The 27,973-nt window shown below is 45.9% G+C and overlaps 1 protein-coding gene across 1 annotated transcript; it reads right to left on the reverse strand.

Annotated features, from left to right (window-relative positions):
- Window positions 1-6,247: 6,247 nt before the first annotated feature.
- On the reverse strand, window positions 6,248-25,395 carry LCMT2 (leucine carboxyl methyltransferase 2). Its single transcript, XM_005526650.3, has 13 exons — window positions 24,974-25,395; window positions 23,190-23,271; window positions 22,673-22,853; window positions 20,244-20,400; window positions 19,632-19,821; window positions 18,684-18,791; window positions 16,563-16,653; window positions 14,152-14,409; window positions 11,847-12,074; window positions 10,738-10,835; window positions 8,839-9,026; window positions 8,599-8,734; window positions 6,248-6,639 (listed from the first exon to the last, which is right to left on the reverse strand). The coding sequence occupies exons 1-13, from the start codon at window positions 25,147-25,149 to the stop codon at window positions 6,472-6,474; spliced, it is 2,061 nt and encodes a 686-aa protein (XP_005526707.2). The 5' UTR covers window positions 25,150-25,395; the 3' UTR covers window positions 6,248-6,471.
- Window positions 25,396-27,973: the final 2,578 nt, after the last annotated feature.

The raw sequence follows: 27,973 nt of genomic DNA on the forward strand, positions 1-27,973 counted from the left end.
ATTTTGTTTAATTCCCTCTATTTTATTTCTATTTGATTCCCTAAATTCCTTAGGTCCTGATACTTTTCTCAATGGTTGGAAGATCACAATCTTAAACTGACAGGAAGCCCAGGAGTTCCCCAGCTCAGGTTTTTTTGTTCTCTTTTCCTGCTCGCTGTTCAGATCTGGTATCTGTTCTTTTTAATGTGTATTTAGAGGAGTACAATTATTAGTACTTGGGGAAGGCATTCTCCATCTTGCTGGTCATGTCACAGAATCCATCCAGAAGATTCCAGTCTGCAGCTGTACAAATTTACAGGTATTGGTACAAATAATAGAAAACAGTTAATGAAACACTATCCCTCGGGGAAGATTTCCAATGTTTTTAAAATCTGTGTGAATAGATAGAAAAATGGTCAGATCAAGTATATATCAATTTAAATTCAGAACAGCTTCACTCTTAACTATCAAAAACTTCTGGGTTTTGATGATGGTGCTACTGCTTTTTAGACTACAAAAATTGACCTCAAAACTGTTCAACATTTTTCCAAATATTTTAATAAATACTGGAGATTACATAAGGCATTTAGCCTCAATTTAAACACAGACAGAAACTGAAAAGGAGATTTTCTCCTCAATTTAAACCCTTTTCCCCACAAAACCTCCATTTTCTGGGGTCAGTGGGATGGACTGGGGAGGGACTGGGAAGATGAAATCAAAAGATGAAAGGAAAAAGATCTTGTGCCCTCACCCTAGCCCACCTGCTCAGGTGTTGCTCTCCTCTCCAGCGCTGCCTCTTGGCACAGGGCTTGTCCCCACATGCCTTCTTTGAGCAATGCTGCGAGTACTCCCCAGCTCCTGTGGGATGCTCTCAGCATCACTCCTTGAGAGCCTCCAGCAGCTCTTTGCAACAGGTGTGCCCAGGTGACACACACACTCCCCCCACAGCAGTGTCTGCCCCCTCCTCATCCTCACTGGCCACACCTGAGGCTGCTGCACATCAGGAGGTGGGGACTCCCACGAGGAGGGGGAGCTGTGTGAGGGGATTGGCACCACAAACCCAGGGTTAGAGCCAAAAGTGAGGGGCAGTGCCAAACACCTCCCTAGGATGTAGATGTGTGAAAAAAAGGTTCATGGAATGGAAAAAGCTCAACAATTTTTTGTATTTTACACTCACACTCATGATAAAAGTCACATTTTTTAATAGTTAAAATATCAGTGGAAGTTACTGGCTAGTTACAACCGTGAGCTTCATACAGAATCCCACCTTTATTGATTTACAGAAGAAGCAGTTTCAGGTTCTTTAATCTCCTCCAAACAGCTGGGAGGAGCTCCTTGCCAAACTCCTTGGCAATTTTCTCATTTGAATAAAAGCAAGCACTGGCAATTACCAACAAGCGAAAAGGAAAGCAGAATACCATGGAGCCACGGTGGGATGACTCCCATGACTAGAGCACTGGAACGGAAGGGTTTAGGGTTTTTAGGAAAGACAGGCTAGGAAGATGAGGAGGGGATATGGATATGGAACTCTGCCTGGGGATCTACGAGGAGCCAGCTGAGAGTCTGTGGGTGAAGATTAAGCGGAGGGCAGGGACAGGGATATTGAGGATAACAGGAAGGGCTTCTATAGTTATGTTGCAAGAGAGCTGGGATAATGTGGGCCCCCTCCAGAAGGAAACAAGAGACCTGACTACCCTGGACAAAGAGAAGACTCAGGTTTCTCAAGGACTTCTGTGGAAGTGGAAGGACTTCTGTGCCTCATTGTCTTTGATGGCAAGTGTTCCAGCCATGCTGCCCAAGTTGACAAAGGCAAATGCAGGGACTGGGAGAATAAAGACCCTGAGCCCACAGAAAGGATATGATGCAAGATCATGTAAGGAACCTGAATGTGCTCAAGTCCATGGGACCTGAAGAGATACATCCCCAGGTCCTGAGGGAGCTAGTAGAAGTTGCTAAGCCATAATCCATCTTTTTTTTTTTTTAAATCGTGGTAGTTAGGTACTAAGTCCCTGATGACTGGAATAAAGGAGATATAACCCCCATTTTTAAAAAGGGAAAGCAGACGACCTGGGGAACCACTTCTACCCAGAGCAATGGTGATAGTGCTGCACAGCCCCATGGAGCTGCTTCTCCTGTCTGGTTCTACAAGATCCTCCACTTCTATCACCTTCTTCCTCACAGGCTCCACAGGACAGCTGTTGCCCAGCTCTGGAGATTCATGGACATTTCCCAGACATTTATTTGGAAAGATGAGGATGTGTTGTGATGGTGTGAGACCTGAGCAGGACATACACAACATGGAATAATAAAGTCTGGAGAACATGCTGAGTTGGGCAGGAAGAGTTCAATTTCTTCCAGTGGGCCTGTGGTTTGGATTTGTGCTGAAAAGACTGTTGATAGTCCCAGGATGTTTCAATCAGTGCTGAGTGTCAAGGCCTTTGCTGTTCCTCACACCATCCTGCCAGCAAATAGGCTGGTGTTGCACAAGGAGTTGGGAGGAGATAAACTCTTCAGAAGGACTCAGCAAGGAAGGAGAAGCAGTGGGGTAGCCCTGTATATGAGGGAGTGTTTTGACTGTCTAGGAACTGACAGTGGTGATGAAAGGGTTGAGGGTAGATGGGTAAGAAGAGCAGATACTGAAGTGGGAATCTTCCCAGACACAGAGGGAAAGCTGGTAGGCAGATTGATAGCTCCTGGGGTTCTTCATTCCACCCTCAAAGAAGGGTGCAATGAAGTTTACTGTTTTGTCCACAGCTTTCCCTCTATGACAAAGTGACCTGCTTGGAGGGAGAGGGAAAGGCTGGGGATGATGTTTACCTGAGCTTTTGTTAAGCCTTTGACACCATTCCCCAAAGCATTCTTGTGGAGAAACTGGCTGCCCATGGCTTGGACACATCCACAGCTCACTGTAAAAAAGGGTCTGGATGGGCAGACCCAGAGAGTGGTAGGGGACAGTTTAACTCAGTCCCTGGTTCAGACTGGTATCCAGTCACCAGTGGGGCTTCCCTGGGCAGCACCGAGATCAGTCCTGTTTCTATCAGCGACCAGGAGGAGGGGACCCTCAGCCAATTTGTAGAGAACAGGATCTTCCAGAGGACAGGAAGACTCTACAGAGGGATCTGTAGAGGCCCAGGCATCTGCTGTCCCAGGCAGTTCCTACTCCCCTACCCCTCATTCTTACTACACTCTTTTTCTCACCTGGGTCCAGCATCGCCACCACCATTGGGACTTAAAGCAGATGCCGAAGCACTGGTGGCACTGAACATGGCGTGTCTGCCAGGCTTCCAGGTATCTCTGAAGGTGGGCATGAAGCTGCCTCAGGAACCTTCCAGCAGGAGTGCTGCTGCTGTATTCCAGCTCCATTGAGCTGCTGCTCCTGCTTTCCAATACACTGGGATTCAAGATCACCATTAGTCTAGGGAACAACCTCGCTATCGCCACAGATCTTTTGTGTTCCAGAATCATGGAGTTGTTCCTGCTGCATTGTCTTATGTTCTTAGTTTTGTTCTCTTCTGTCACCTTATATGTGTCTGGCCTTGCCAACTCCACTCCAAGGCACTGGGGACACTCTCTGACCCCCAGCAGCCTTGGCATAACATACAGACCAGCATGGACCACCCTGCCGCTCCCCCTGCCCCATCACCACTGGGCTAGCTGTGCCTCCAGCTCCTCGCGCTGCTCCTCAAAGAGCGCCCGGGAGTCCCGGCAGCTCCGGATGAACCTTGGGAAACGGCTCCTGGAGCTGATGGAACTGCCTGGGGAGCTGCCATGGGACTGCAGCTCCATGTCTGCTGATCTCCGTGCCCTGTCCACATCGCTCTGCCCCTCCAGCCGGCCTCTCGCTGCACTTGGGTGCTTTGAGTTCTGACGGATCCTCTGCAAGAAGCACGGACGGTTGAGACAAGAGCAGCTCCCCAGAACACTCCGCTTTGTCCTGTCACGCATGCCACACCAACACACCCCAAAGCCACACGGCCCAGCCCAGCCCACACAGCAGATCGAAGGCCACCTACCCACAGACGCTTGTCCCGTAGCATGACAGTGACCAGGATGAGCTGCAGCACCACCATCGTGATTGCCAGCAGCTCACTCACGGTGAAGATGCTGAGGATGCCCATGGCACTGTCTGTAGTACTCCAGGTCACCAGCACAGGCTGGGGAAGAGGCTCCCCAGTGACATGTGGGGCCCCAGTGATGGAAATCCAGCCCCACCCTGGTGGGAGGCTGAGGCTGCTGTCTGCCAAGAGACACTGCCAGATTGCTGTGCCCAGCACTGTCTGCTCCTGGGGTGCCCCTTTTATAGCCTGGCAGTCTGGCAGAGTCCCCTGTGTGACATCACGGGGCAGCCAGAACCCTCTTTGTGACAGCACAGGGCAGTCAGAAATCCCTTTGTGACACCCAGGAGCCCAAGGGAGAGCCCTCGCTGCCTTGGGCACAATGATCGGGCATTCCATGTTGCCCTGCTGAAACCTTCAGGATTCTTTAAGTCAGTCAAGTCATAACAATTTCATTTGATATCATAAATCTGTTTTCATTGGACCTGTAATTGCTGGGAGTAGGAGGAAGTTAACTGCTTCATAAAATAGATCTCTTTTGAATAGATGATTTGTCTCAATTTCATGAGCCTCCATGACACAATGGAAGAGATCATGCCCTTTTGCTGGGCTCTGGTGAGGTGGACCTCAAATCCTCTATTCAGTTTTGTGCCCCACACAACAATAAAGACACTGAGGTTGCTGAAGTGTATCCAGAGAAGGGCAATGGAGCTGGGGAAGGGCCTTGTGCTTTAACCCCCAGCTGGCAATTCAGTAAGGAAAAAAGGGTGAGAAACTTATAAGGTGAGATAATTTAATAAATAGAAACAAATTCCAAAAATATTGGATGAGAGGAAAGAAACAGAGAAGAAAAGCAAACAAAGTAAATGTTAACAATTTCTCTGCACCCAACAACTGATGTGCAGTCTGTCAGACACTCATCATGGAGTCACAGACTGGTTTGGGTTGGAAGCGACCTTAATGACCATCAAATACCACCACCTTGCCATGGGCAAGGACACCTTCCACTAGACCAGGTTGCTCCAAGCCCCATCCAACCTTGTCACGAACACTTCCACAAAAAGGGCAGCCACAGCTTCTCTGGGAAACCTGTGTAGGGCCTCACCACCCTCACAGGGAATAATTCCTTCCCAATATCCCATCTATCCCTGGCCTCTGGCAGAGGGAAGCCATTCCCCCTTGTCCTGGAGTGCCAGGCCCTTGTCTAAAGTCTGTTTCCAGCTCTCTTGAAGTCAAAGGCTCTAAGATCTCCCTGGAACCTTCTCCCCAAGCTGAACACTTCCAGCTCTCTCAGCCTGTCTCCAGAACAGACAGGCTCCAGCCTTTGAGCATGTCTGTTGCCTCCTCTGGACTCATTCTAGCAGCTCCACATCCTGACCAAATGCCACCCAGAGGGACCTAGACAAGCTCAAGAAGAGGGCCTTGGGAATCTCATGAGGTTTAACAAGACCAAGTGCTGCTGCTGCTGCATGTGAGACATCTCCCATGTCATCAGGACAACTCCCAGTATCAAACCAGGCTGGGGGATAAAGAGATCAAGAACAGCCCTGGCCAAGAACTTGGGGATGCTGGTGAACAAGAGGCTGGATATGCCCTAGCCCTGTGTGCTGGGCTGACCCCACTGTGAGCAGTAGGGGAGGCAGGGATTTCTCACTTCTGCCCTGTTCGGGTAAGATCCCACTGCAGTGCTGCCTGCAGCTCTGGGGTCCCAGCACAGGAAGGATGTGGAGCTGCTGGAGAGAATCCAGAGGAGACCCCAAGATGATCAAAAGGATGGAGCACCTCTATGCTATGAGGAAAGACTGGGAGAATTGGGATTGTTCAGCCTGGAGAAGAGAAGCGTTGGAGTGACCTAATTGTGGCCTCGCAGTAGTTGAAGGGGGCCAACAAGAAAGATGGAGAGACTATTTACAAGGGCCTGGAGTGACAGGACAAGGGAGAACAGCTTCTCAGTGAGACAGAGTAGGTTTAGATTGGATATTGGGAAGAAATTCTCCCCTGTGAGGCTGGTGAGGCCCTGGCGCAGGTTGCCCCAAGAAGCTGTTGTTGCCTCATCCATGAAAGTGTCCAAGGCCAGCAGACTGGATGGGTCTTGGAGTAACCTGGTTTAGTGGAAGGTTTCCCTGCCTATGGCAGGAAGGTGAAACAGGATGATCTTCACAGTGCCTTCCAACCCACACTGTTCTTCACCTTTAAGGACTACTGCTGCCAGCTGCTTCTGAGGTACTTTTATTTACAGCAACACAAAGACCATAAAAACGCAACAGCCAGAGAGGTGTGAATTCCTTACTGTAACTGTCCCTCCTGATCCCACCTTCACAAATGCATTCTAGATACAAAGCCTTTGAGGAAATATTGTGCTGCTTTTGGACCTAGAGTGAATAGATGTCTCCCCACAGTGCAGTAGCATGGTTCAGCCAGCCCTGCTTGGTCCCACTCAGTGACTGATGAGGATGCTGCTGAGGCTTAGCGAGACAGGTTCTGGGTTCAAGTGTGTCCCAAAGGAGAAGCAGTTTCCACCACCACCAATGACCAACAGCTCCTTCTCATTCGGCAGAAAGACACTGCTATGATTATGTAGCATTAATGGCCACTCCAAGTGCTCCTGAAACAGGAAAGGAGATTTTGAACATACAGGAGTTCACGTGGTCCACCGTACTACCCATGAATGTGGGCAAGAAGAGGTAGTTAAGAGAATACAGGAACAAGTAACCGCTGAGGTGTACTCCTCCACGACACCCGCCCACCCACCAACTTGCAGTCCAGTGATTTTTTTAATGAGAGAAAATGTCTTTGTACTCCGTAAATCTTAATGCTTTTCCTCCCAAGAAGGTAGCCGGTCAGTTTTTGATTCAGTGGAAATATTTGGCATTCGTGGCCTGTGGCAAGGAGTTCCAGAGCTTACCTATGTATCTGGTAGGTTCAAAAGTCTAGACAGTTTCACCTAAGCCAAAGCAAACAGCTCATGAGGAAAGGAAGACACCAATCCATCTGCATCCACTTATTCAGTGTAAACAAAAAAGTTTTATTCTTTTAGGTACAACTTTACTATCACTGTACCTATCCTCATTGCTGTCCAACAAGGGCAGTCTATTTTATCTAAAGGATATGAGGCCACTTATAACTTCTGCTACAAACAATTAAATTAAATTAAGCACGTTTCATGCTTTTATACCCTCAGCAAAATGCTGCAAGGTCAACTAGATGCATACATGCTGTCCACTATAGAAAACTGACCCGTCACAAATTCGTTTCACCAACGACAGGTTCCATGTGTAAAGTTATCAAAAGGAAGTTGTTTCTTTACATAAAAGATAAATAAAAACATGTCAAGCAAAAGAAACGTTCTTATAGGATCACAGAACGGTTTGGGATGGAAGAACCTTAAAAAGGACCTCGCTCCACCCCCTCGCACTGGGCAGGGTCAGCTTCTGCTAGACCAGGTTGCTCCAAGCCCAATCTAACCTGGCCTCGAACATTCCCAGGGTTGGGACAGCCACAGCTTTTCTGGGCAGCCTTTGTCAGTGCCTCACCATACTGTTCATAAAAAATTTCATCCATATACCTAGTTTGAAGCTACTGTCCTTTAGATGAAAACCACCACCCCTTGTCCTATCACTACAGGCTCTGCTAAAAAGTTTGTCCCCATCTTGCTTACAAGCCCCTCTTTAAGTACTGGAAGGGGCTCTAAGGTCCCCCCGGAGGCCTCTCTCTTTCTCCAAAGGCTGAACAATCCCAATTCTCAGTGCATCCTCACAGGAGATCAGCTCCAGCTCTATGATTGATGATCTTTGTGGCCCTTCTATGGATTTCATCCAACAGATCTATGTCTTTCTTTTACTCAAGGCAGTATTATCTGAGATGAGGGCTACTCAGAGATGTAGACCAAGTTTTGCCCAGAGTATGCCAAAATCCTGCTGTGTGACACCACCTGTATGACTGTTCTTCAGTGATTCATAGAAGAATGTCACCAAATAGTTAAAGTTGGAAGGACCCTCCAAGCATCATTCAGTCCATGTGTTCACAGACCATGTGTTCAAAGCAGGCTCAACTCAAGCAAGCTTTTTGGTACTCCACACCATGGAGTACCTTGCCCAGTCCATTTTCAAGTACCTTCAATAATAGAAATACGACAGCCTCTCTGAGCAATCTGTTCAGCGTTCAATCAAACCTACAGGAAACTTTCACATTCCAGTGGAGTTTCCAGTATTTCTGCGCTAGCTTTATTCTTGTATTTCAGGCAGCAGCTTCAGCACACTGCAGTTTCCACCAACAAATTTCCCAATGAAATTATACGAAAGACCTCCATAAACACTAACTTGGCCCCTGGTTTATCTGCTCCCCTCCTCCACAGACATCCTCAAGTGACTATGCTTGCGCCCATTTCAGTTCTGTTGCCCCTTGTCTGAAACAGAGCAGCTCCATGTTCCAGTCTTCTGCACATTCCATCTCTCCCTCCCTTAATACTGCTAAGTTCTCTGTGCTGGGATCTGACCTCTCCATAAAGCTGCCATGGTTCTTCACAGGCCACTGCTTGACTTGAAAGAAAAATTTCAGTACTTACCACATCAATCACATAGTTCAAGCAGAGACCAGTCATTAAATCAATGACAGTGACACCTGGCACAGAGGATGCATGAAACCACACTCCACCAACGAGCAGAAGCTTTCCTTCATGCACATGTGCAGTATGTGAATACCTGTGAATTCAAAATGAGATTGAAGGAAGGTTGAACTACTTGGCCTTTAAGAGGTCCCTTCCAAATCAAACTATTTTATCATGCTGTGAATGCCTTCTGCTTACCTTGGGACAAGAGGAGGATGTGTCTCTATTGTCTGCCACTGTAAGCCATGTTCAAGCTGCCTCAAAAGGAAAACTGAACCCAAGGGCTGCTCAGCTGCTCCCAGACCTCCTGCAATCAGCACACCTCCTTCCCAGCTGCAGGCACTGTGAGAGTGGCGGCTTTCTGGGACTGGACCCTCAACAGCAATCTAAAAAAACACAAGTCCAAGGCTGAAGTTTGCCAAGCTAAGTGTCTGCTTAATGACAAAGCTTTTAAATGCCTTCTCCTGTGTGGCTGAGTTTTTTGACACCCAACCTTTTCCACAGGTTCCTCTAGGGACTGCTACATGCTTCCATTTACACTATCTCTGGCCCCCAGTACATTTAATATAATCAGCATTTAGAGGGTTTCTTTACACACATTTATTAGAGGTAACTTTATCTGCATTCTTGCATGCTGCTTTCTGCTCAAGACATACCCCTGGGAACTACAAGTTTGTTTACAAACACATGGACTAAAGCATTGACCGGCAAAGCAGGTGATCAGTAGCACAAATCACAAAGTGGCATAAAAGGCTCAATTGCAGGACTAATCCAGAAAGAAAACCTCTGGTGCAAGCACTAAAGGAAAAAATGTAGGATCAGACATTAAAGGAATATCACAGCAAATAAATGATGGAGAAAAATTTAGAGGCCACGTGGTCCATACCTTTTCCCTAAAACAAATAAAACTCTATCTATTATCATCTGGATGGATGCTTACATAATAGTTTCCAAAAGTCTGCAGTGACAAGAATTTCTCACCTCTTTAGGCAGTCTATTGCAGACTCAGCTAGCTTCATGATCAATAGCTTTCCTTAGTGTCTAGCTGATTCCCTGTACTACTCAAAGTTAAAATTGAGAACAATTTTGGTCTTCTCTGCAGCAGTATTTTAGAGATTACAAGATTTATTTCCATCTTGAATCTTCTCCAGATTTAATAGCTAGAAGACCTTCAAGACCTTCTCCTGTGAAGTATGTGGCCTGGTCACTCTTGGTACATACCTCTGTATAGCTGGTTTACACCCTGTCCACCTCTTTTTCAGCAATCAGCTTTGGGTTTTTTTACAGGAGTTCTGCTGAAATTAGAAACACTGTAGAAAATAGAAGAAGCAATTCACGTGTCTACCAGATAACATTTCTGGTTACTTATCTGAAGACACAGTGTAGGCCTCCCACAGCAGTGGGATATTGCTTATTCATATTTAGCTTGTGGCCTCCTGCAATTATGCATCTCTCACCCTATAACTGTGCTATATAGAAGGTTGGGCTCAAAGAGTTGTAGTAAATAGAGTTACATCAGGCTGGTGGCCAGTAAGTAAATGAGGGAGTAAGTCCTTTCAGTAATTTCCTTTTATGACACATTCAGCAATATAGTTGACTGAGGCAAACCAGCAGATGTGGAGGTGGTTTTGATTGTAGCAAAGCTTTTTATACTGTCCCTAACAGTATCCTTCCACAAAAATGTCCAGCTCACAGCTAGACAAGCCCATGATGGGAGAGGTGAAAGAAGACAGAGACAATATGTTCTCAGTAGCATCTAGCAACAGGAAAGAGGCAATGGGCACAAACTCACATAGAAAAAGATACACTTAAAACATAAAACCTCCTCATATTGTTGTATCAGGGTGGTTGAGCAGTGGAATAGGTTACCCAAAGAGACTGTGGGGTCCCTGTCCCCGTCTTAATGGAGATAATCCCACGTGGACAATATACCAAGCAACCTGTTCTAGTTAGACCTCTTTTAAGCAAGAGTGCTGGACTAGATGACTTCCAGATGTCCCTTCCAACCTCCACTATTCTCTAGAGACTGTATTTGACTAAAAAGCTGGGTGTTTAGAAGTCAGCTCTAACTCTAATCACCATGGAGTACATTCTTACCACAGTGTAGGAGAGCTCTGGAGTGTGCAGGAAAAACCAATCCCCAAGCACAGGCTCCAGAGCAGAGCGGCCACCATACACAAACAGGTACTGCTCACCTATGGAAACAGACAACCAGGTGGTAACAGAAGTTAGAATATGGTATGCCACAAAAGCAAAAATTTCTGTTTGCATAGAAGGGAAGCTGACAAAAAGGCTGCAATAGTACTTTGGGTAGATGTCAAGGACATGCATTCACTGCACTATGCCCTGTCCTTCCACTGACTTGGAATGGATTGTTCAGGTAATACCAGTGTTGGTCACTTTCTTCATCTACAAAGCAATATCAGGGCAAAAATAAGATTAAACAATACAGTCTGACAAAGAGAAAACCCAATGTATTATTAATAAAATTTTATTTACCCATTTAGCACTTACTTTTTTGATGTAAAATTCTGACTGGAAGGCTGAATGCTACGGTGTTAATTAAACACTGCTCCACAAATGGAAAGTGTGCTCCAGACTAGACTAACATCCTCTTAACAATTCCCTTCTGCTCCCCTTGGAGCGTTCCCTGCCAGCTGCAGGAATGGGACACCTTAGGAAAGGACAGCTTTCAGCTCCTGAATGCCACTGCTTAAGTTTTTGCCCCTTACAACCAGGATCTTTAAACAGACCAACCTTTAGCTTGCAATTGCAGGACCTGATTCTATGGCTGTTCACAACTGCTGAGCGTTTCTCAATTGCTACTAGAAAATAACATTTCTTCTGAAGGACTTCTTGATAAAGAGCTAGGGATCCTGATCCCCAAAAAATATCCTTTGGAGAGAGCAAAACTTATTTCTGGTGTGATCAAGCAAGCACAACTTCAGCCATAGATGATCTCAAAGAATCAGTCTTCCAGAATGGATTACATTAGGTTTCAATCCTATTTGCCACTGGGGATTATATAGATAACAAAATAAAAGATTACTGTATTTCAAGTGTCAAGAAGAGATCTTAAAGCCTCTTAATTTCTTTCTTACTGCCAGGCTTGAGGAGTGGTCAATATGAACTTCATGAAGTTCAACAAGGTCAAGTGCAAGATCCTGCCTACCTACAGCCACTTCCATTCTTTCCAGGCTTTTTACCTTTGAATGTCATTTCAGTTGTGCTGTGTCTCCAACGCAAAGCTGCTGCTTCAGCAGCAGGCTGCAGACTTACAAGCTCCACTCCAACATCATCTGGGCCAGCATTACAGGTTTTGGGGAATTTCAGCCACAACATTCCCAAGCCTGTGCTCGATGGCGATGTTCGTCCTCCTACCACAAGGGCCAGAGTGTCTGAGAGACAAGACACAGTATGGTACAACCTCTCACCTGTGGAGATACAAAATGTCATGGTTCATACAGGTGTTTTCCCAAGAAATTGATAATAATTTAAGTTGGAAAAGACCCTTAAAGTATCAAGTCCAACCATTCCTCCAGCACTCTCGTGGCCAAAACTAAGCCATGTCCCCAAGAGCCACTTTCACATGGCTTTTAAAACTTTCCAGGGACGTGGGCTTCATCACTACCCTGGGTAGCCTGTGCCAGGCATGGATGACCCTTTTCTTAAGAGACATTTTTCTCAATACCCAAGCTAAGCCTCCCCTGGCACAGCTTGAATGTCCTGTCCCTGGTCTCCTGGGAGAAGAGGTCGACCTCCACCTGGCTACACCCTCCTTTCAGGCAGTCGTAAAGAGAAGTTTCCCCCAAACCTTCTTTTCTTTAGGCTGAGCCCCCCCTCCTCCCAGTTCCCTTGGCCACTACTACAGTGAGCTTATAGCAGTGGTGGATGAAGGAAGAGCAACAGGTATCATCTACCTGGATTTGTACAAAGCATTTGACACTGTCCTGCCCAGCATCCAGTCTCTAAACTGGAAAGACATGGATTTGGCAGATGGACCATTTGGTGGATTAAGAATTGGCTGGGTGGTCTCACTCAAAGAGTCACAGTCACCAGCTCAGTGTCCATGTGGAGACCAGGGATGAGTGCTGTTCTTTAGGTCTCCATAGGGACCAGCACTATTTAGCATCTTTGTTGGTGACATGGAGAGTGGGATCAAGGGCAGCCCCAGCACATTTGCCGATGACAAGGAGCTGTGTGTGATGACAAGGAGGTGTGGTCATGTGCTGGAGGGAAAGGAAGTGGCATCCAGAGGGACCTGGACAGGAGAGGTGGGACTGTGCCAGCCTCATGGAGTTCAGCAGGACCAAGGGCAAGATCCTGCACCTGGGTTGAGGCAATCCCAGCACAAATACGGACTGGTCAGAGAACATATCAAAAGCAGCTCTGGGGAGAAGGACTTGGGGGTGTTTGTAGACAAAAAGTTCAACATGACTTGGCAGTATGTGCTCGCAGCACAGAAAGTCAGACACGTCCCAGGCTGCATCAAAAGACACATGGCCAGCAGGTAGAGGGAGATGATTCTCACCCTCTATGCTGCTCTTCTGAGACCCCACCTAGAGTTCTGCATCCAGGTCTGGTGCCCCCAGCACAATAAAGACATGTAGCTGTTGGAAAAAATTCAGAGTCCACTAGCTTGATCACAGGGCTAAAGCCCCTCTGCTCTGAAACCAGGCTGAGAAAGTCTGGAGTACAGCTTGGAGAAGGCTCCAGGCAGACCTTAGCACCCCTTCCAGTGCCTAAAGGGATTCCAAGAGAGCTGGAGAGGGACTTTGGAAAAGGGCCTGCAGTGACAGGACAAGGGGGAACAGCTTTCAACTGCCAGAGGGCATGGTTAGATGGGATGTTGGGAGTAAATTCTTCTCTGTGAAGGTGGCGAGGCCCTGGCACTGGTTGCTCAGAGAAGTGGCTGCCATTTGTCTGGAAGTGTTCCACACCATGCTGGATGGGGTTATGCTTAACCTGGTCAACTGTAAGGTGTCCTGGCCCATGGCAGAGGGTTGGAGCTAGATGATCTTTAAGTGCCTGCCAACCCAAACCATTCTATGATTCTACGACTCCAGTCCCTCAATATCTCTCTTTCTATTAGAGGCACAGAACTGGACATGGCACTCAAAGTGTCTCTGCAGTGCCCAGCAGAAAAGGACAATCACTGCTCTGGGCCTGTGACCACACTAGCCTGGTATCAGCCAGGTACCATTTGCCTTCTTGCCCACCTGGGCTTATGATCAACCACTGTTAAACAGAACCCTCCAGGTCCTTTTCCAGCTTTCCAGTCACCCTGCCCTCCAACCTGGAGCGCTGCACGGGGTTGTGGTGACCAAAGGGCAGGATGGGGCATTGAGCCACCAGAACCTTCAGATCTCTGTGACTGCCAGCATCACTGTGCCATGACATCACTTTTTCACTTTTAGCACAAAGGTATTTGTGCTAAATGCTTTTTAGAATTTCTTTCACTTTTAGCACAAAGGTATCCCCCTTGCACTTGCCATCGGCATGGGAACTCACCCCATCTTTTATCAGGAATATTCTGTGTCACACAGACAGCTTCCCAGTGGCCTGCATGCTTACTCAGCAGATGGAAATTTCTCATGCGGCAGTGCTGTCCATCCTCCTCCCCAAAGCCTCCCGTGGTCAGAATCATGTTGGGTTTTATAAGAACAGAGTGGTGACCGTAACGCCTCAGGCCAGGAATTCCTGAGAGCCTTGCACATACTGCTGCAGGGACGCTCCCTGCCATCCCAACAGGACCAGCATGATGAGGAGCTGTAAGCCAAAAAGAACACAAATACAAACCAAGGACTACATCTTAAGTAAGAGATTAACCATGTCACCTTTTCAAGATGACCATTCATCTTTTCAAGAAAAAATTGAGAAGCAAATTGACAGTGCACAGAAATTATCTGATATGCCCTAGAAATCAGGATGTAATGGTTAAAACTACTACTGTATGAACTGTAACTTCTATTCTGCTCACTCAGCTCCTGCAATTCTGAGACTGCTTTCATGGGGTGGACGTAAGACTGGCCAAGCAAGTGTCCTAAACTGCTGCAGCAAGATATGAATCGCTGCAGTACCTTCAAATGGAGCACGTGTCTGATTAAGACAATATTTGGCGGCATGAACAGCAAAGAACAGCAGAAAAAGGACAAACACCTGGAAACTGGTTTCAAAGCTTCTTGCCAGATTTTGATCCTACCTTCACAGAAGCACTGAAATAACATTCTGAAGCAGAATTAACATTCTGTTAATTCCAATGGTCCTACTATAGGAGAGTATTTCCAGTTATCTAAGTATCTTCTCTCCTAATATTATATCCCTTAGCATGAAGCAAACTCTCAGCACAGGACTCCAGCTCACCTACACATTGTTTTATTTTCATCAATTTGGAATTTGTGTCCTCTTTGTTTTAATCAAGGGCTTTATCTTTGTGTTGTAAGAGATGATGAAGTGGAGGAGGAGCAGCTTGCAGTCCATTTTTTGTATGCCATAATCAGAAAAATTGCCTGTACTGATCATTGCTTTGTACAAGACCCTACTTTATCATTTGATGGAGCAAGAAATTTCATCTCCTTGGGATTAAATGTCTTTTTAAAAAGTTATTTTTAAAGATGGAGGAATTTTTTCATGTCACAAAATATACTTACCACGATCTAAGTCTATCTGAGAGGATAACTGGGGGCATTTATTGATATTATAGACATATCTTTTGCATTCCCAGTAAAATATATCCAAGCATGGACAATTTACCAGACTTTGAAGGCTTTTGCTATCCGTTTCGAATACAACACAGACAGCAGCAGAAAGACCCTAATCCTGTATCTAATGAATCAAATGTCTTCACTGTAATGAAGTCTGTTAAGCAAATATTAGATTTTTTTTTTCTTAATTTAAGGATACATATTATACCTTTAGGAGCCTTCAAGGATTTAACCCAAGGACCAGTGACAATCAGTACATCAGTACATTATATACAGACCAGTGACTGCCACAATACATTAAATCTCATCCACATTCACTTAACTTCAATTTCACAACATCTTCAAATCTAATTGAAACACAACACATGGATTCAGTGGCCTTGTTGGCCTCAGGAATGACACCCTGCCCTATCCTTTTTCAGCTGCTTTGCTTGCCCCCTAGAACATAGATTTCAACTTTCTCTTGAAGCTACAACTACTTGTGGTGCTATACTGTGAACACTATTTATATAAAACAGGTTAAAAATAACCTTCTGCTTTTTACCCTGAAAAAGGAAGCAAGCAGTCAAAACCAGGAATTTCTTGGACTGCTACTGCCACCAAATCCTTTTTATCTTGGAAACACAACCCTGGTCTTGGCTTTTCTCCAGCTGTACCACTTTCCTCTCATCTAAAAAAAGTGATATAGAGATTTAAAAGCATTTCAGAAACAGAAATACGACAGGTATAATTGCACCCACAAGGGATAATGAAGTAAAGCACAGCTTCATGTCAGGCTCCTGAGCGGTCTGCTGGACAGGGCAATAAAGAAAACAGAACAACCTTTGGGAGCTGGAAGGAGAGAATAGTTCAGAGAGAAGAGTTCAGAGTATGTGGAGGCAAGCAGGAATAAATTTGAAAGGGAGATCCCAAAAGCAGGAGGAGAAGCAGGTAGGCTGGCATTGCAGCCATGCACTGGAGGGGCTCATGTATGAACAAATTACAAGCTGTTCAGACTGAGAGGTTCAATAAACTGAAAGAATAGAAGTGATCAGAACCAGCAGCATTAGGCCATAGCCCTGGCCTTGGTTTGGACAGCAGAACTATTGTGCAGGAGTGGAGAAAGCTACCAGACAGTTGCATCCCGTCTGCCCCTTCCAGAACTTCAACGTCTCCTAAAACCTCTCAGAGACGCCTACATGAGACAAAAGAACACTGTGAAAACTACTTGGTGCGTACCTGTCACACTGGGTAACAAAGGAGTCCAGGAAGGTTCCATCCCCTTTGATGCAGCCAACACAAAGTAATGAGAACATTTCAGATGCCATTCCTGTAGCAACCCCAAAGTAAAAAATAAATTAACAAGCAAACCAAGAAAGGAAGAACCAAAAAAAATAATCCCCTTCAAAATCTTAGAGCAAACAGTAGTAAGGATCCCAGAACAGACAGGGTGACCAAATCAAATACCAATCCAGCCTAGCACTGTTTCCATCAATGGTCAAAATCAGAGGGGTAAAGCAGAATCAGAGAAAGAACTGGTGGGTAAACATCTTTCTCACTCCAACTTTCAAAAATTTACAGCCCATGGATCTTCTAAGCAAGAGGCTGTGGCTTTGTATTGAACAATCTTTGATGGATTTTTCATCCATGAACCTACCCATCTACTCATTGAACACACATAAATTCTTAATGTGCCTAACATGCATCCCATAGCTTAACTATATGTTGTGTGGGAAAGTTTTTCTTCTTGGAATCAGCTTCTCTTTATGCCTCTCAGTTCTGATCATAAGAGTGAGGTCTTTATATGAGGGGATTAAAGTTTCTTAAAGTTCATGGAATATAAAGGATTCCAAATAAATCACAGATCTTAAAAGGTGCGACACGGTCGGTGCTGGACAATAAAACATCATTTTCAGTCTGGCCTTGGAAACATTCTGAGGCATAAGCACAAGCAAAAGGAATGTACAGAAAGCCAGCAGCAATGAGAGAGTTCATTCTGATGTTTATGGATATTAGGGAATTGAGTGTGTTCATTCCCGTGGGGTGGGATATATTCAGCCAACTATGGGACTAGCAAGCATAAACATGGATTTAAAAGGCACGAGAACGCAAGTTATCAGCTTCATTGCTCCAACCCATATTAGAAGTAAAAAGCACCTTTTGAAAAGTGACATCCAGAAATTAATATAAATACTGAAAATGGAAGAATCCACTATTAGTCCCTAAGAAAATTATTCTAAAAATCTTCTCCCTCCACACTGGGTGTCTATTTTACATTTCTTACCCAATTTGACCAAGCTTGTTTACAATAAGAACTGGATCTTACTTAATCTTTCTCACAAAGGCTAATTGTAGAACTCTCTGTTACCACATCATTTACTCCTGTGCATGTTTCCAGCTTGGATTCCTCCTTTGTAAGGAAAACAATACCAAGTCTTTACCTTCCCACTGTATGAGCAATGGCCTTGACCTACAATTCCAGCAGACATTTCTAAACCAGTTAGCAAATCTGCCACCACTTTCAGTCACCACTTTTGTATTCATATAGCAGAGCAGATCCTACCATGCTGGCAAAATAAATTCAAGCACGTTCAATTGTTTTAATACTACAGTTATTAGATATCTAGACTTATAAATAAAGAACCATAAAATTGAAAGGGAAACTTCTAGTAAGTTTCACAGGATATTTAGCTCAAAGTTACTATCTTGCACTTATATTCACTTCTAGACTTCAAATAGTCAGAGACTTTGCCAGCAGTTAACATAAAAACGGCAAAGAACAGAGTCGTAGTTGAATTTCAATCATTAATACAGGAATGACTGTACAAAGTCAGACCAAAAAATACCCAGAATTAGTAACCTGTATCCAACAATGATAAACAATAAAGTACTCTATGGAAATGGAAGACAGCAGGACAAGTGCATCTGCTTTGCCCAGGAATGCTCTCAACCAGCTGCAGTCAGGAACAGCACATCAGGTGTACATGTATTCAGTAATCCTTAATGGATTTCTCTTTCATTAAAGTAATTGTCCCTTGAATCCATGCCAACTTTTAGCATGTATAACTTATTTTATACTACCAGGTAGTTTGCTATGACAAGCCTGTCTCCTTGAGAGACTGCCCACAGGAAGGAAGGAACACGATCTCCTCCTCTAAGATCAAGGAGAGCCTTCTTCCCATGCTGCCTCGCCAGGAGCTCCCCATGGCCTCTATGTTAACTAAGCTGATCCAAGGTCCTTTCTGCCTCCATGAACACCTGTGCCTCAGCAGCTCTGTACAGAATTGCAACCATAAGAAATTGCATATACCTTATGATATCAAAGCCAGGTCCCTGATCTTCAGAATAATGGAGGGTTACCTCATACTCATCAAAAGGCTCCAGAGTCTGCACTCTTTGCTGCTCATCTTCTGGAATACAACGGGAGAAAAACTCATTCATATCCATGACACTGCACTCAGTCCAGCCCTGAAAGACATATCCCTCAAAGTTATCACCTCTCAAAGGACAGAAACCCACTTCCCACAGGAAAACAAAGACCCTAAATTAAATACCTGCATGAGCTACTAAGACCATCTAGCTAAAGCAAGAGCACCCCAAAAACTGGTGAAAATAGATCTCTCATCTGTAAATTTCTTAAAAACTTCATTTATTACATCAAAAGTCTCAGAGGAACCTATTAATCCCATATGAGACAGAAGGCTGCAAGCTGTGAGGTGCCCCAGGGAGGCAAAGATTTTGTTTCAGATAAGCATTGTTAAAGTGAAAGGCATGGCTGTAAAGCCAGGCTAGTGTGAATTCTAAAACCTCTGCCTCGGGGGACGTGCCCTGTGAGCCCTGGAACATTTGCCCCAACCCTAGACCCCCGTAGGGTGGCAACCCAGTTCTGATTGGGTTTGAGGCCCTGAGCTTTCTCCCTTGCTGTGTTCCTAGTGGTCCCTGACCTTGAACTCCACCCTGGTTCTGTCCCTCAAAACCCATCACCCTGCCTCTATTTGGGGCTCTCCATCTCTGGATTTGAGTTTGTTCCCATGCTGAATAAATGGTTTCCGGAGCAGAAGCCTGTCTCATTGGTGTCCCATGCTGGCTCCTGGTAACTGTAGCTTCTCTGCTCTGGACCCTGCAACTGCAGAACTCAACAGCAAGCCAGTTGGAAGCACCTTCTAATGACGAGTCATGCTACCAGAGAAAGCAGTACCTCAGCCTCAGCCCTGTTTGCTTCAACCCATAACTGACCAAGCACTTAGTGCTCCAGTCATCCTCAGATAAATCATGCTTCATGCATGCCCTAGAGCTACAGGTGCTCACCTTCCCCAGAAAGCGCCTCTGCTGTGCCTCACAGTCAGGGTACTGTGCCAGCGAGTGCAGTGCCGTGTTCAGCTGGCTGAAATGCTGCTGCATGACATGTCCAAAGGGGTCCTCTGGGTGTACCTGCTCATACACCAGGAAGCATGCCTGAGGGAAATGCTCTGCTGCCCACTGAATCAAGGCATCTGACCTGTTGGGAGATTGTGCATAAGAAATTAAATTGAGGGCTCACTCATCATACGACAGATGCAGTGTATCTTCCTGCAACAGCATAAAGCTGCTATTAAGGCATCCTGACAAATGGCAATACTCTAATGAGAGTGCTGTGCTGAACATCTCCTCCCCATCTGCAGACAATTCAGGGGATGAGAACAACAAAAACCTCAAAGTTGCTTATATGAGATTTTTCTTCTTTTTTTCTTTCCTTTTAGGATATCATGTGGACATCAATTACGTCATCATACTTACAATGTAGGGAGCTATTTGAGAAATCACAGAATTCCCAAGGCTTTAGTTTCAAGATAACAGCTCTCTGAGCCTAACGAGTTGTACTCAGAGAGAAGCTTGCTGTTTTCCTTTTACCACTGGGTAAGAGAGGAGAACCCAGCTGACCTGGTGTTCTCCATGTAGGTGAGCACCACCTCTGCGATGAAGAGGGTGGGGATTTCCTTGCTCAGTCCTGCTTCCTCCAGGGTTCTCTCCAGCTCAGACAGCTCTGATAAATCCACTCCCAGTAATTTATAATCCACTGCGGAAAAGGTAATGGCTCCTGGGAGACAAAAATGATACAACCTCACTACGGTGCTGCTGCAATACTGAGACCAAAAGAGACAAACATGAAAATCATGAGGCAATTACCACAGGCAATCACTCACAAGTCTATGTTCATTAACTATATTTCTCTGGAACACGTACAAGAAAATCCCCATCACTATATGACCCATGAAGAGATAGTGCCATGTGATCCATTAACTGCAGGTCTAAAACTCCATTATTCCTAATGCAAATTTCACCTACAGATTTCTCAGAATTACTACACTTACTATAACAACAAAGCTTTATTATATTTACTTTAAGAGAATTTTATAGAACTACTGTAATTCAAAATCAAAGCTAAAGGGCTCTCATTTATATATCTTTCACTTTAGGCTAAGAAAGCACCATTGCTTTGATAGAATTACAGTGGTTTCCCTCACAATCAGAAAATCATTCTCAGGTTTCCTAGGCTTGGTTGGTTTGTTTGTTAAACAGATTTCCTTTCTGTATAATGGCATCGAGTCCCAAAACTAGCTAGTACAAGCTAGCTCTTGGCAAACACCAGGACCTGACTCACAGATCACCATCTTCAGAAATAAGTTCCAGTTTATGATCTGCAAGCATTAGCATACCTCTGTACCCCATCAGAATATGATAAGTTATGGCCTGTTGACCTTTTCAGTCAAAACTACATCATTAACAATGCAATCTGTAAATTATCTTTAGAAATCACCTACTCTGTCTCTGCAACCCAACAGCTGTATCTGTCCTGAGGACAGTTAACCTACACTGTTCTCAAAGGCATACACTGCCAGAGGCAAAATGGCCTTCTTCAGACATCCATCAGAGTGTTCCTTTCTAATTTCTTCTAACTTGTCCACCCACCCATCCTTTGCTGACCTCTGCACACAGAGAAAAGTGTATTTCCAACTATCTGGCAACTTCCTTTGACTACCTGAAGATTCTTGGTATGGACAGAAATCCTTGCTGCAGGATTCCACCAGTATTAAAAATGTGAATGGATTCAGGAAGAAAATGAATAAGCTCATGGAAGAGCTACTCACTAAGACCTGGGAGTCAGGAACTCACACTCTATAGCTGTCTTCCATCTTTATTTAAATTGATTAGTATCACCTAAATGCAGTGGCTTACATATATCCCTACTGCATTTCATTCCATGTTTTGCAGACCATTTGCGTACTTTGTCCACCTCCTACTCTCATTCATGTTATTGCAAGTCTCCACGTTTCCTGCAGGTTTATGACATTTCATCTTCTACAGCACATCATCTAGAGCATTACTGGAAATCCTGGAGGAAAACAGTTGCAGGAGAAACCTCTAGTGATCCACATAGTTTACATTCCTCCTTTTGCTCCTTAGCACTTCGTACAATATTCTGCAGTAGTTTCACAAGACTCATTTTCTCCTGCCTTGGAGGGCAAAAAAAATCAGGAGACATAACAACTAATGTTTTATTACTGTCAAGACACCTAAGAGTCAAATATTCTCTCTTATTCATCAAGCCCATAAGTCATTGTACCATTTAGGGTGAAAGGGACATTTAAAAGTCATACTTCCTCATGGCAATTATCTGTGTCATGTTGCTCAAAGCTTTGTCCTGTCAAGACCTATCTCCAGGCTGAAGATTCCATCACCTTTCTACTACCATTTTTTTCTAGGCAATCTGTTCCCATTTTTAACTACTCATGTGGAGCAATCTCCCCCCAACATTTTCATTATACACCAGTGGAATTTCCATTTTTTGCAACTTTCAACTGTCCCTTGACTATTTGCTTTATGCCTTCGAGAAAAATGTGCTGTCTTTTCTAACCTCTCTCAATAGGTAAGCTGAAGAGTGCTGTAAGACTCACCTCCCTCCCAAACTCCTCCCCATACAGCTGAACAAACCCAGTTCTCTCAGCCTCACCTTCTACATCATCTGCTCCATCACTTCATCATCCTCATCACCTTCCACTGGACACACTACAGTTTGCCACTGTTTTTGGACCAGTATGCTCCAAGTGGGACACACCCTTTCAGAAATTGCAACAGAAAAAACCTGACCTTGGTTTGATACAATCAGCTCCTGACAAATCCATCCTGGCTTCTTGTTATCTCCCAATACTTACAAATTATTTGTTTCAACATTTTTCATGAAATGAACATCCTTTTCATCTAAAATTACATAGTTCCCCTACCATAATCTCTTGTTTTTTGAAGGCTGAAGCTATGCTTACTTCTTCTAAACATTTTGTACAAAAAGAAATCTTTCATGAATGCCATACCTAATCCTTCCCCTCCAGTGTCTCCCACCAGTGCTGACAACTCTTTCATTCCTTTGATCAGAGCAGCTTTTTGGCATGCCACATTTGGGAAATCTACCTCATATACCACAGTGTGATGCAGAAGACCTATGTCCTTCAAACGGAAGTATAAGGAATCAAAGCCAGCACCTAAAGATAGGATCTGCAAAGAAAGTATCAGAAAAAGTTATACTCAAGAGAAAAAGTTATACTCAACTGTAGCAGCATCTTGAGCATCTAGGTGTGAAAAATATTAAATATCATCTGTAGAGTGACAAAATCAGGCAACCTTCTGCAAGAGGCAGAATAATTTTGTGTGGATATTGCCTGCTCCCAGATACTTCTGCCAAAGTGACACATGGACAGCCACAGTACTGACAGTCAGATTTCTGTGCCCTGCTGGGAATGGATCCCAACAGATGCACTAACGAGTTCTGCCCAGATGCCAGAAAGACTTTACACACATTTAGAGATGCCAGAAGCCCCAGAGAAAATGTACCTGTGTCCTGGGTAAGCTTTGTGTCTTCAGCAGGAAATCATGAACACAGTGATCTACAGCACGGGCACGGATGTAATAACCCCTGTAGAAAAAAATTCAGCTGTAATCACTGTCCAGGAACCCGATTTCTCCAGCACTGGAAACTTCAATTTTAAAAAATAAAGATTTTTTTTTTTTTTTCCTCTGAGCTTTTACCCAGTAATTCCCTGTTTACAGACCTGCACTGGGAGGTGCACTGTACTGTCACCTCTAGAGCTTGGTAATAAATACAGATCTCCTGCAATGTGTGCGTATTAACCATCAAGACAATGAATAACCCAGAAAAAACATGCAGATATCCCAGCTGGACCTGTTCTGTTTTGCATAAGTAAATATTTGCTGAATGAAAATGCATGAATCTAGACAGTGAGGATGCTCCCTAGCAATGCAGATGGCTGATACCCGAGTTCCTGCCCCAAACCATATGCCGGAACAACAAAATGAATGAGTGTCTGGTAATGTAGTGAGAAGGCAACAAAAAAGGGAGGAAAAGCAAAGTCAGGAGAGGAATTCTGTTCTCTGGTTTTTGAATAAACAGAACTAAGTCAGACTAACTCCTGGAAAGTATTTACCATTTCCCTAGTCTGGCATGGACTGAAGTTTCCTGTCGTTCTCTTTTAGTTTCATCCTATATCCATCTGGCTATATTCCAGCCCTTATCACCCCTTTAACAAGCACGTTATCATCTTCATACCTAACAGGGACCACACAGTCTAAGACACCCCAAAATTGTTGATAAATGCAATACAGACCCCCTCCTGTGAATTCAGCTTAGCATGCCAATGCTGTGTGACAAGTCAATGCAGGTTTCTTGATGATCTACCCCCATCTTCATAGGCCTGCAAGCCGCTGCTTGACCACCACTTTTGATTTTCCCTTGAACTTAACTCCTTTGGCTATTCAGTAATTTGGATTGCATTAAACTACTCACCTCGAATTATGTAAATTCCACAATGTCATCAGCCTAGAGCCCTCTGCAAACATACATTAAAATATTCTTGTGCCTTACAAAGCTCTGGAGAAGTCCTCCTGGTCAGATACCACTGACTCAAAAGATAATGCTTCCCAGAGCCACCAAATACCTTACAGGAATTGTAATACACTGGGGAATTAATGAGAAAACTATTGATGTTATTACATTATCAGTATGTTTTAAAATATTACGAAGTTTTCAGCAGCATTGAACACTGGCGTTAGGAACCAGTCTGATGTATTTTGCTCAGGACAAAGCATTCAGTTTTGGTCCAGAAGCCATGTAACTTTATACTAATAGTCTAACAAGGTTACATGACTGTGAGACAGTGCACTGCACGTTGCCACTCTTCCACTCTGTGTACTTTGCCTAAAATGCCTTGCCCAACTGACAGCTCCAAGCATGGGGGCTTGTGGTGGAAGGGACCTTTAGCTGCTCTCGTTCCACCATTCTGCCATGGGCAAGGACACCTTCCACTAGACCAGACTGCTTCGAGTCCCATCTAACCTGGCCTTGGACACTTCCAGGGATGAAGCAGTCACAACTTCTCTGGGCAACCCGAGAGCCAGGGCCTCGCCACCCTCACAGGGAAGACCTCCTTCCTGATGTGTAACCTAAACCGACTCTCTTTCAGCTTAAAGCCATTCCTCCCCCTGTGCTGTCACTCCTGGCCTTCCCAGTCCGAGAGGCCGAGATCCCCTCCCGTGCCCCGCGGGCACAGAGGCCCAGCCACGGGAGCAGCTGAAGGTCCTGCGAAGCGCTCGCTCCTCACCGGTGGATAAGCGGCGCTCGCCGCCGCCGCCGCCCCGCCAGAAGCCGCAGGAACCGGTCCTGGATATAGCCCCGCGCTGCCGCCGAGCACTTGCTGACGGCGCTGCTGCCGCCGGTGCCCTGGACCTGCTGGGACAATGACACGGCGCTGTCGCCTCCGACCAACATCGATCGCATCCCGAGAAACGCACGGGCCCCCCGGCGCGGGATGGCGGGGCCGGGCACCGCCAAGAAGGCCTCGAGGGGAGGGGACAGCAGAGCCCGCCACCGTCGAATCCCTCTCCGCCCCAGCTTCCGCTTTCCCTCGCTCTCCGAAGCAGCCGGGCTGAGGCTTTCTGGGCCGTTCCCCGCGGCAGCGGGCCCCTGGGGTCGCTCACGACCCGGGGGTCTCTATGGCCCGGGGGGTCCCTATGGCCCGGGGGTGGCTCGCGGCCCGGGGGTCACTCACGGCGCCGGGACGCCCACGGCCCATCCTGCGCACGCCGCGCCGACCGGAAGCGGGAGCGCAGCGCCGGACGCGGAGGGCGCGGAGCTCGCGCCCCCTCCCGGGCCCGGCCCGCCACTGCCGGTGCCTCACGGCGGTGCGGGGACCTCGGACGCGGCCGCTCGTCGGGAGCGCGGCGGAGCGTACCGGGTACCGGCCATCGGGCAGCGGCCATTGGCCATTGGGCACCGGCCATCGGGCACTGGGTACCGGCCATCGGGCACCGGCCATCGGGCACTGGGCACCGGCCATCGGGCACTGGGTACCGGCCATCGGGCACCGGCCATCGGCCCCGGTGCAGTCAGCGGGCTGCAGGGGCGCCGGGCTCCCGCGGGGGCGCGGGGCTCTGTGCAGCCGTGCAGGGATGTGCGCAGGAGGACCCTTGGCAGTTCGGCCCAGGCTCTGTCCCTTGTACTGCATTCAGGGTGGAGATGGCACTAATGACTGCATGCTGCACGGCTGTGTTGGGGACCCAGCTGGGCTTCCCAGGCTGGCTTTGCTGAGGACAAATGGGCAGGGCCGGAGAAGTGTCTGAATGTGGTGAATGTTTCGTGTTATTGCTCTTAGGATTTTTACTGGGAGTTACAGAGGGGCCGTGTAGTCTGAGCTATGTGAGATGCCATGGGTGTTGCAAATGCTCTTCTATTCATGTCTCTACACAACTTGTAATCCACAAATTAGTGCATTTTGCTTTAAATAAGTTCCAGTCTCAAAATGTCACTTTTAAAGAGAGTGGTCAGTATGTGTATTTATTACTGGGACCATAAAGCTCAGTCATCAGCCCAGTGCTAGATTTAATCAACCACATGAAAGTGTTTCTCTGACATGTATTTTATTAGTGTCACCTTCCTGGCAGATAATGAGGTAGCCAGCACAGTGGCCACCATTACAGCATGGGGTGCAGAACCTTACGGGAGTTCCTGTATTTCTATTTCTATTCTAGATGTGTGTTCAGTTCCTGGAGGCATGAAGGCTTCCCTTTCCTTCAAGCTTCCTTTTCTTGTTAATAATTTCGTTGATCTTGTCATAACTCTGGGATCTGGAGATTATATTTTGCTTTAGTTACAGGTTAAAACTTACAGGGAATGCTAGCCTGTCCTGCTGGCCCTTCAGAACCTGCAGGATTTCAAATTACACTGGCAGCCTGAAAATGGTGGTGGAATAAAATGCATGGCAGCAAGTTGGGGAGTGGCTGAGGTCAATGCCTCCAGCCATCCCAGAAGTCCTTTCAGTCCTATGTTTCTATATTCATAACAATCTTGTGTGCAAACGCTGAGCTGACACTGAAATATGAACTGGACATCTTGGGTTTAACACAGACCCAAATTGTTTTGAGGGGGTGGGGGCAGAACAGGTTGGGACCTTAGTTTCCTGTCCTTAGTACAAGGTACCACAAGGTGCTCCAGGAAGGGAGTGTGAGTCAGATTTCCACAGTAAAGGATGAGAAGGCAGTGTGCAGCCCTTCTTGGGTCTGTGAGTGTCTGATCCTTAGCTGTCACAGATATAAAATCCTGTAATCACTCACAATTTTATGAGGCTCTCATTTGAAAGCAGTCGGGATTTTTTTCCCTATGTCTTTCATAATTTGGAAGAGTGTTTTGGAGCCTGATTGCTGTCATTGCTAGAAGTCTCCTCCAGATTTCTTGTTGTATGTCCCACTCTTCTAAGGATTCCCCCAGGGCTCCGCATGACATTCAAATCGTGTGAGGAATGCGCAACTCGCCCCAAATAACAGAAAACACGTAGCAGAGCAGCACGGGAGCCCCATGCTGCTCCCACCGGCACTGGGCTGAGAGGGGGAGGTACATAATGGAAAGCATTTGCTGCAGCAGCTATCTATAGTCTGTTGTGTTTGGGAGGAGGCCCTGCCTGCCTGACCTCCGAACGAGGAGCAGGGAGTGCTGCAGAGTCACAGCCAGGCTACCCAGCCTGGGAGGGACAAACCAGCACGGCTGAAGGAGAGGGGAGAATGGGAGGTATTGTCCCCATAGATGGGTGCTCCGTATCCACAGGATGAAGACATTTCAATTCCAAGGTGAACCAAGGAAGTTGGAAGTGAGATATGGATGTGCTAAAATACTAGCCTGGAGGGATAGGTTTTGCACTGGTATTACAATGACGTAGATTTGTGAATCAACAGTTGAGATGAGGCGAACAACGATGCTGAAGATGGGGTTTTTGTTTTTCTGTTGTTTTTGTTTTGCAGAGAACTTAGACCAGAGGATCTGGGGGAAGTATCAGTGTACTGATATTTATTTATAGGATGAAATGACATGTCTTGTGAAATTGTTCGATACTACAGTATCAGCCCTGGACAGAATAGTAGAGGAGTTGGCCACACATTGTCAGAGGGAATGACGACTGCCATTAACTCAATAGCCAGTGTACATTTCCAAGAAATGCAATTTATGCCTGTCTGGACTACTACCAGTGGACATACATTGCTATCCCAGGATATTTTGCTTCCCTGTTTTATTTTTATGCAGTATTGTGGTCTTTTAAAATCTATGTGTTAAT

The sequence above is a fragment of the Pseudopodoces humilis genome, chromosome 2 (genome assembly GCF_049639895.1).
Source record: "Pseudopodoces humilis isolate 2021_Gansu_Grassland_sample_001 chromosome 2, ASM4963989v1, whole genome shotgun sequence".
Classification (NCBI taxonomy): domain Eukaryota; kingdom Metazoa; phylum Chordata; class Aves; order Passeriformes; family Paridae; genus Pseudopodoces; species Pseudopodoces humilis.

Bases quoted from the DNA above. Each gene is read 5' to 3' on its own strand.
- LCMT2 (XM_005526650.3), bottom strand. From the start codon at position 25,149: ATGCGATCGATGTTGGTCGGAGGCGACAGCGCCGTGTCATTGTCCCAG. The intron at 9,027-10,737 runs GTAAGAATGTAC...GTGTTTTTTTAG, and splicing joins CAGAGCTCTCCTACACTGTG to ATTGCTGTTGAGGGTCCAGT. The intron at 6,640-8,598 runs GTAAGTACTGAA...TTCCTGTTTCAG, and splicing joins TGAACTATGTGATTGATGTG to GAGCACTTGGAGTGGCCATT.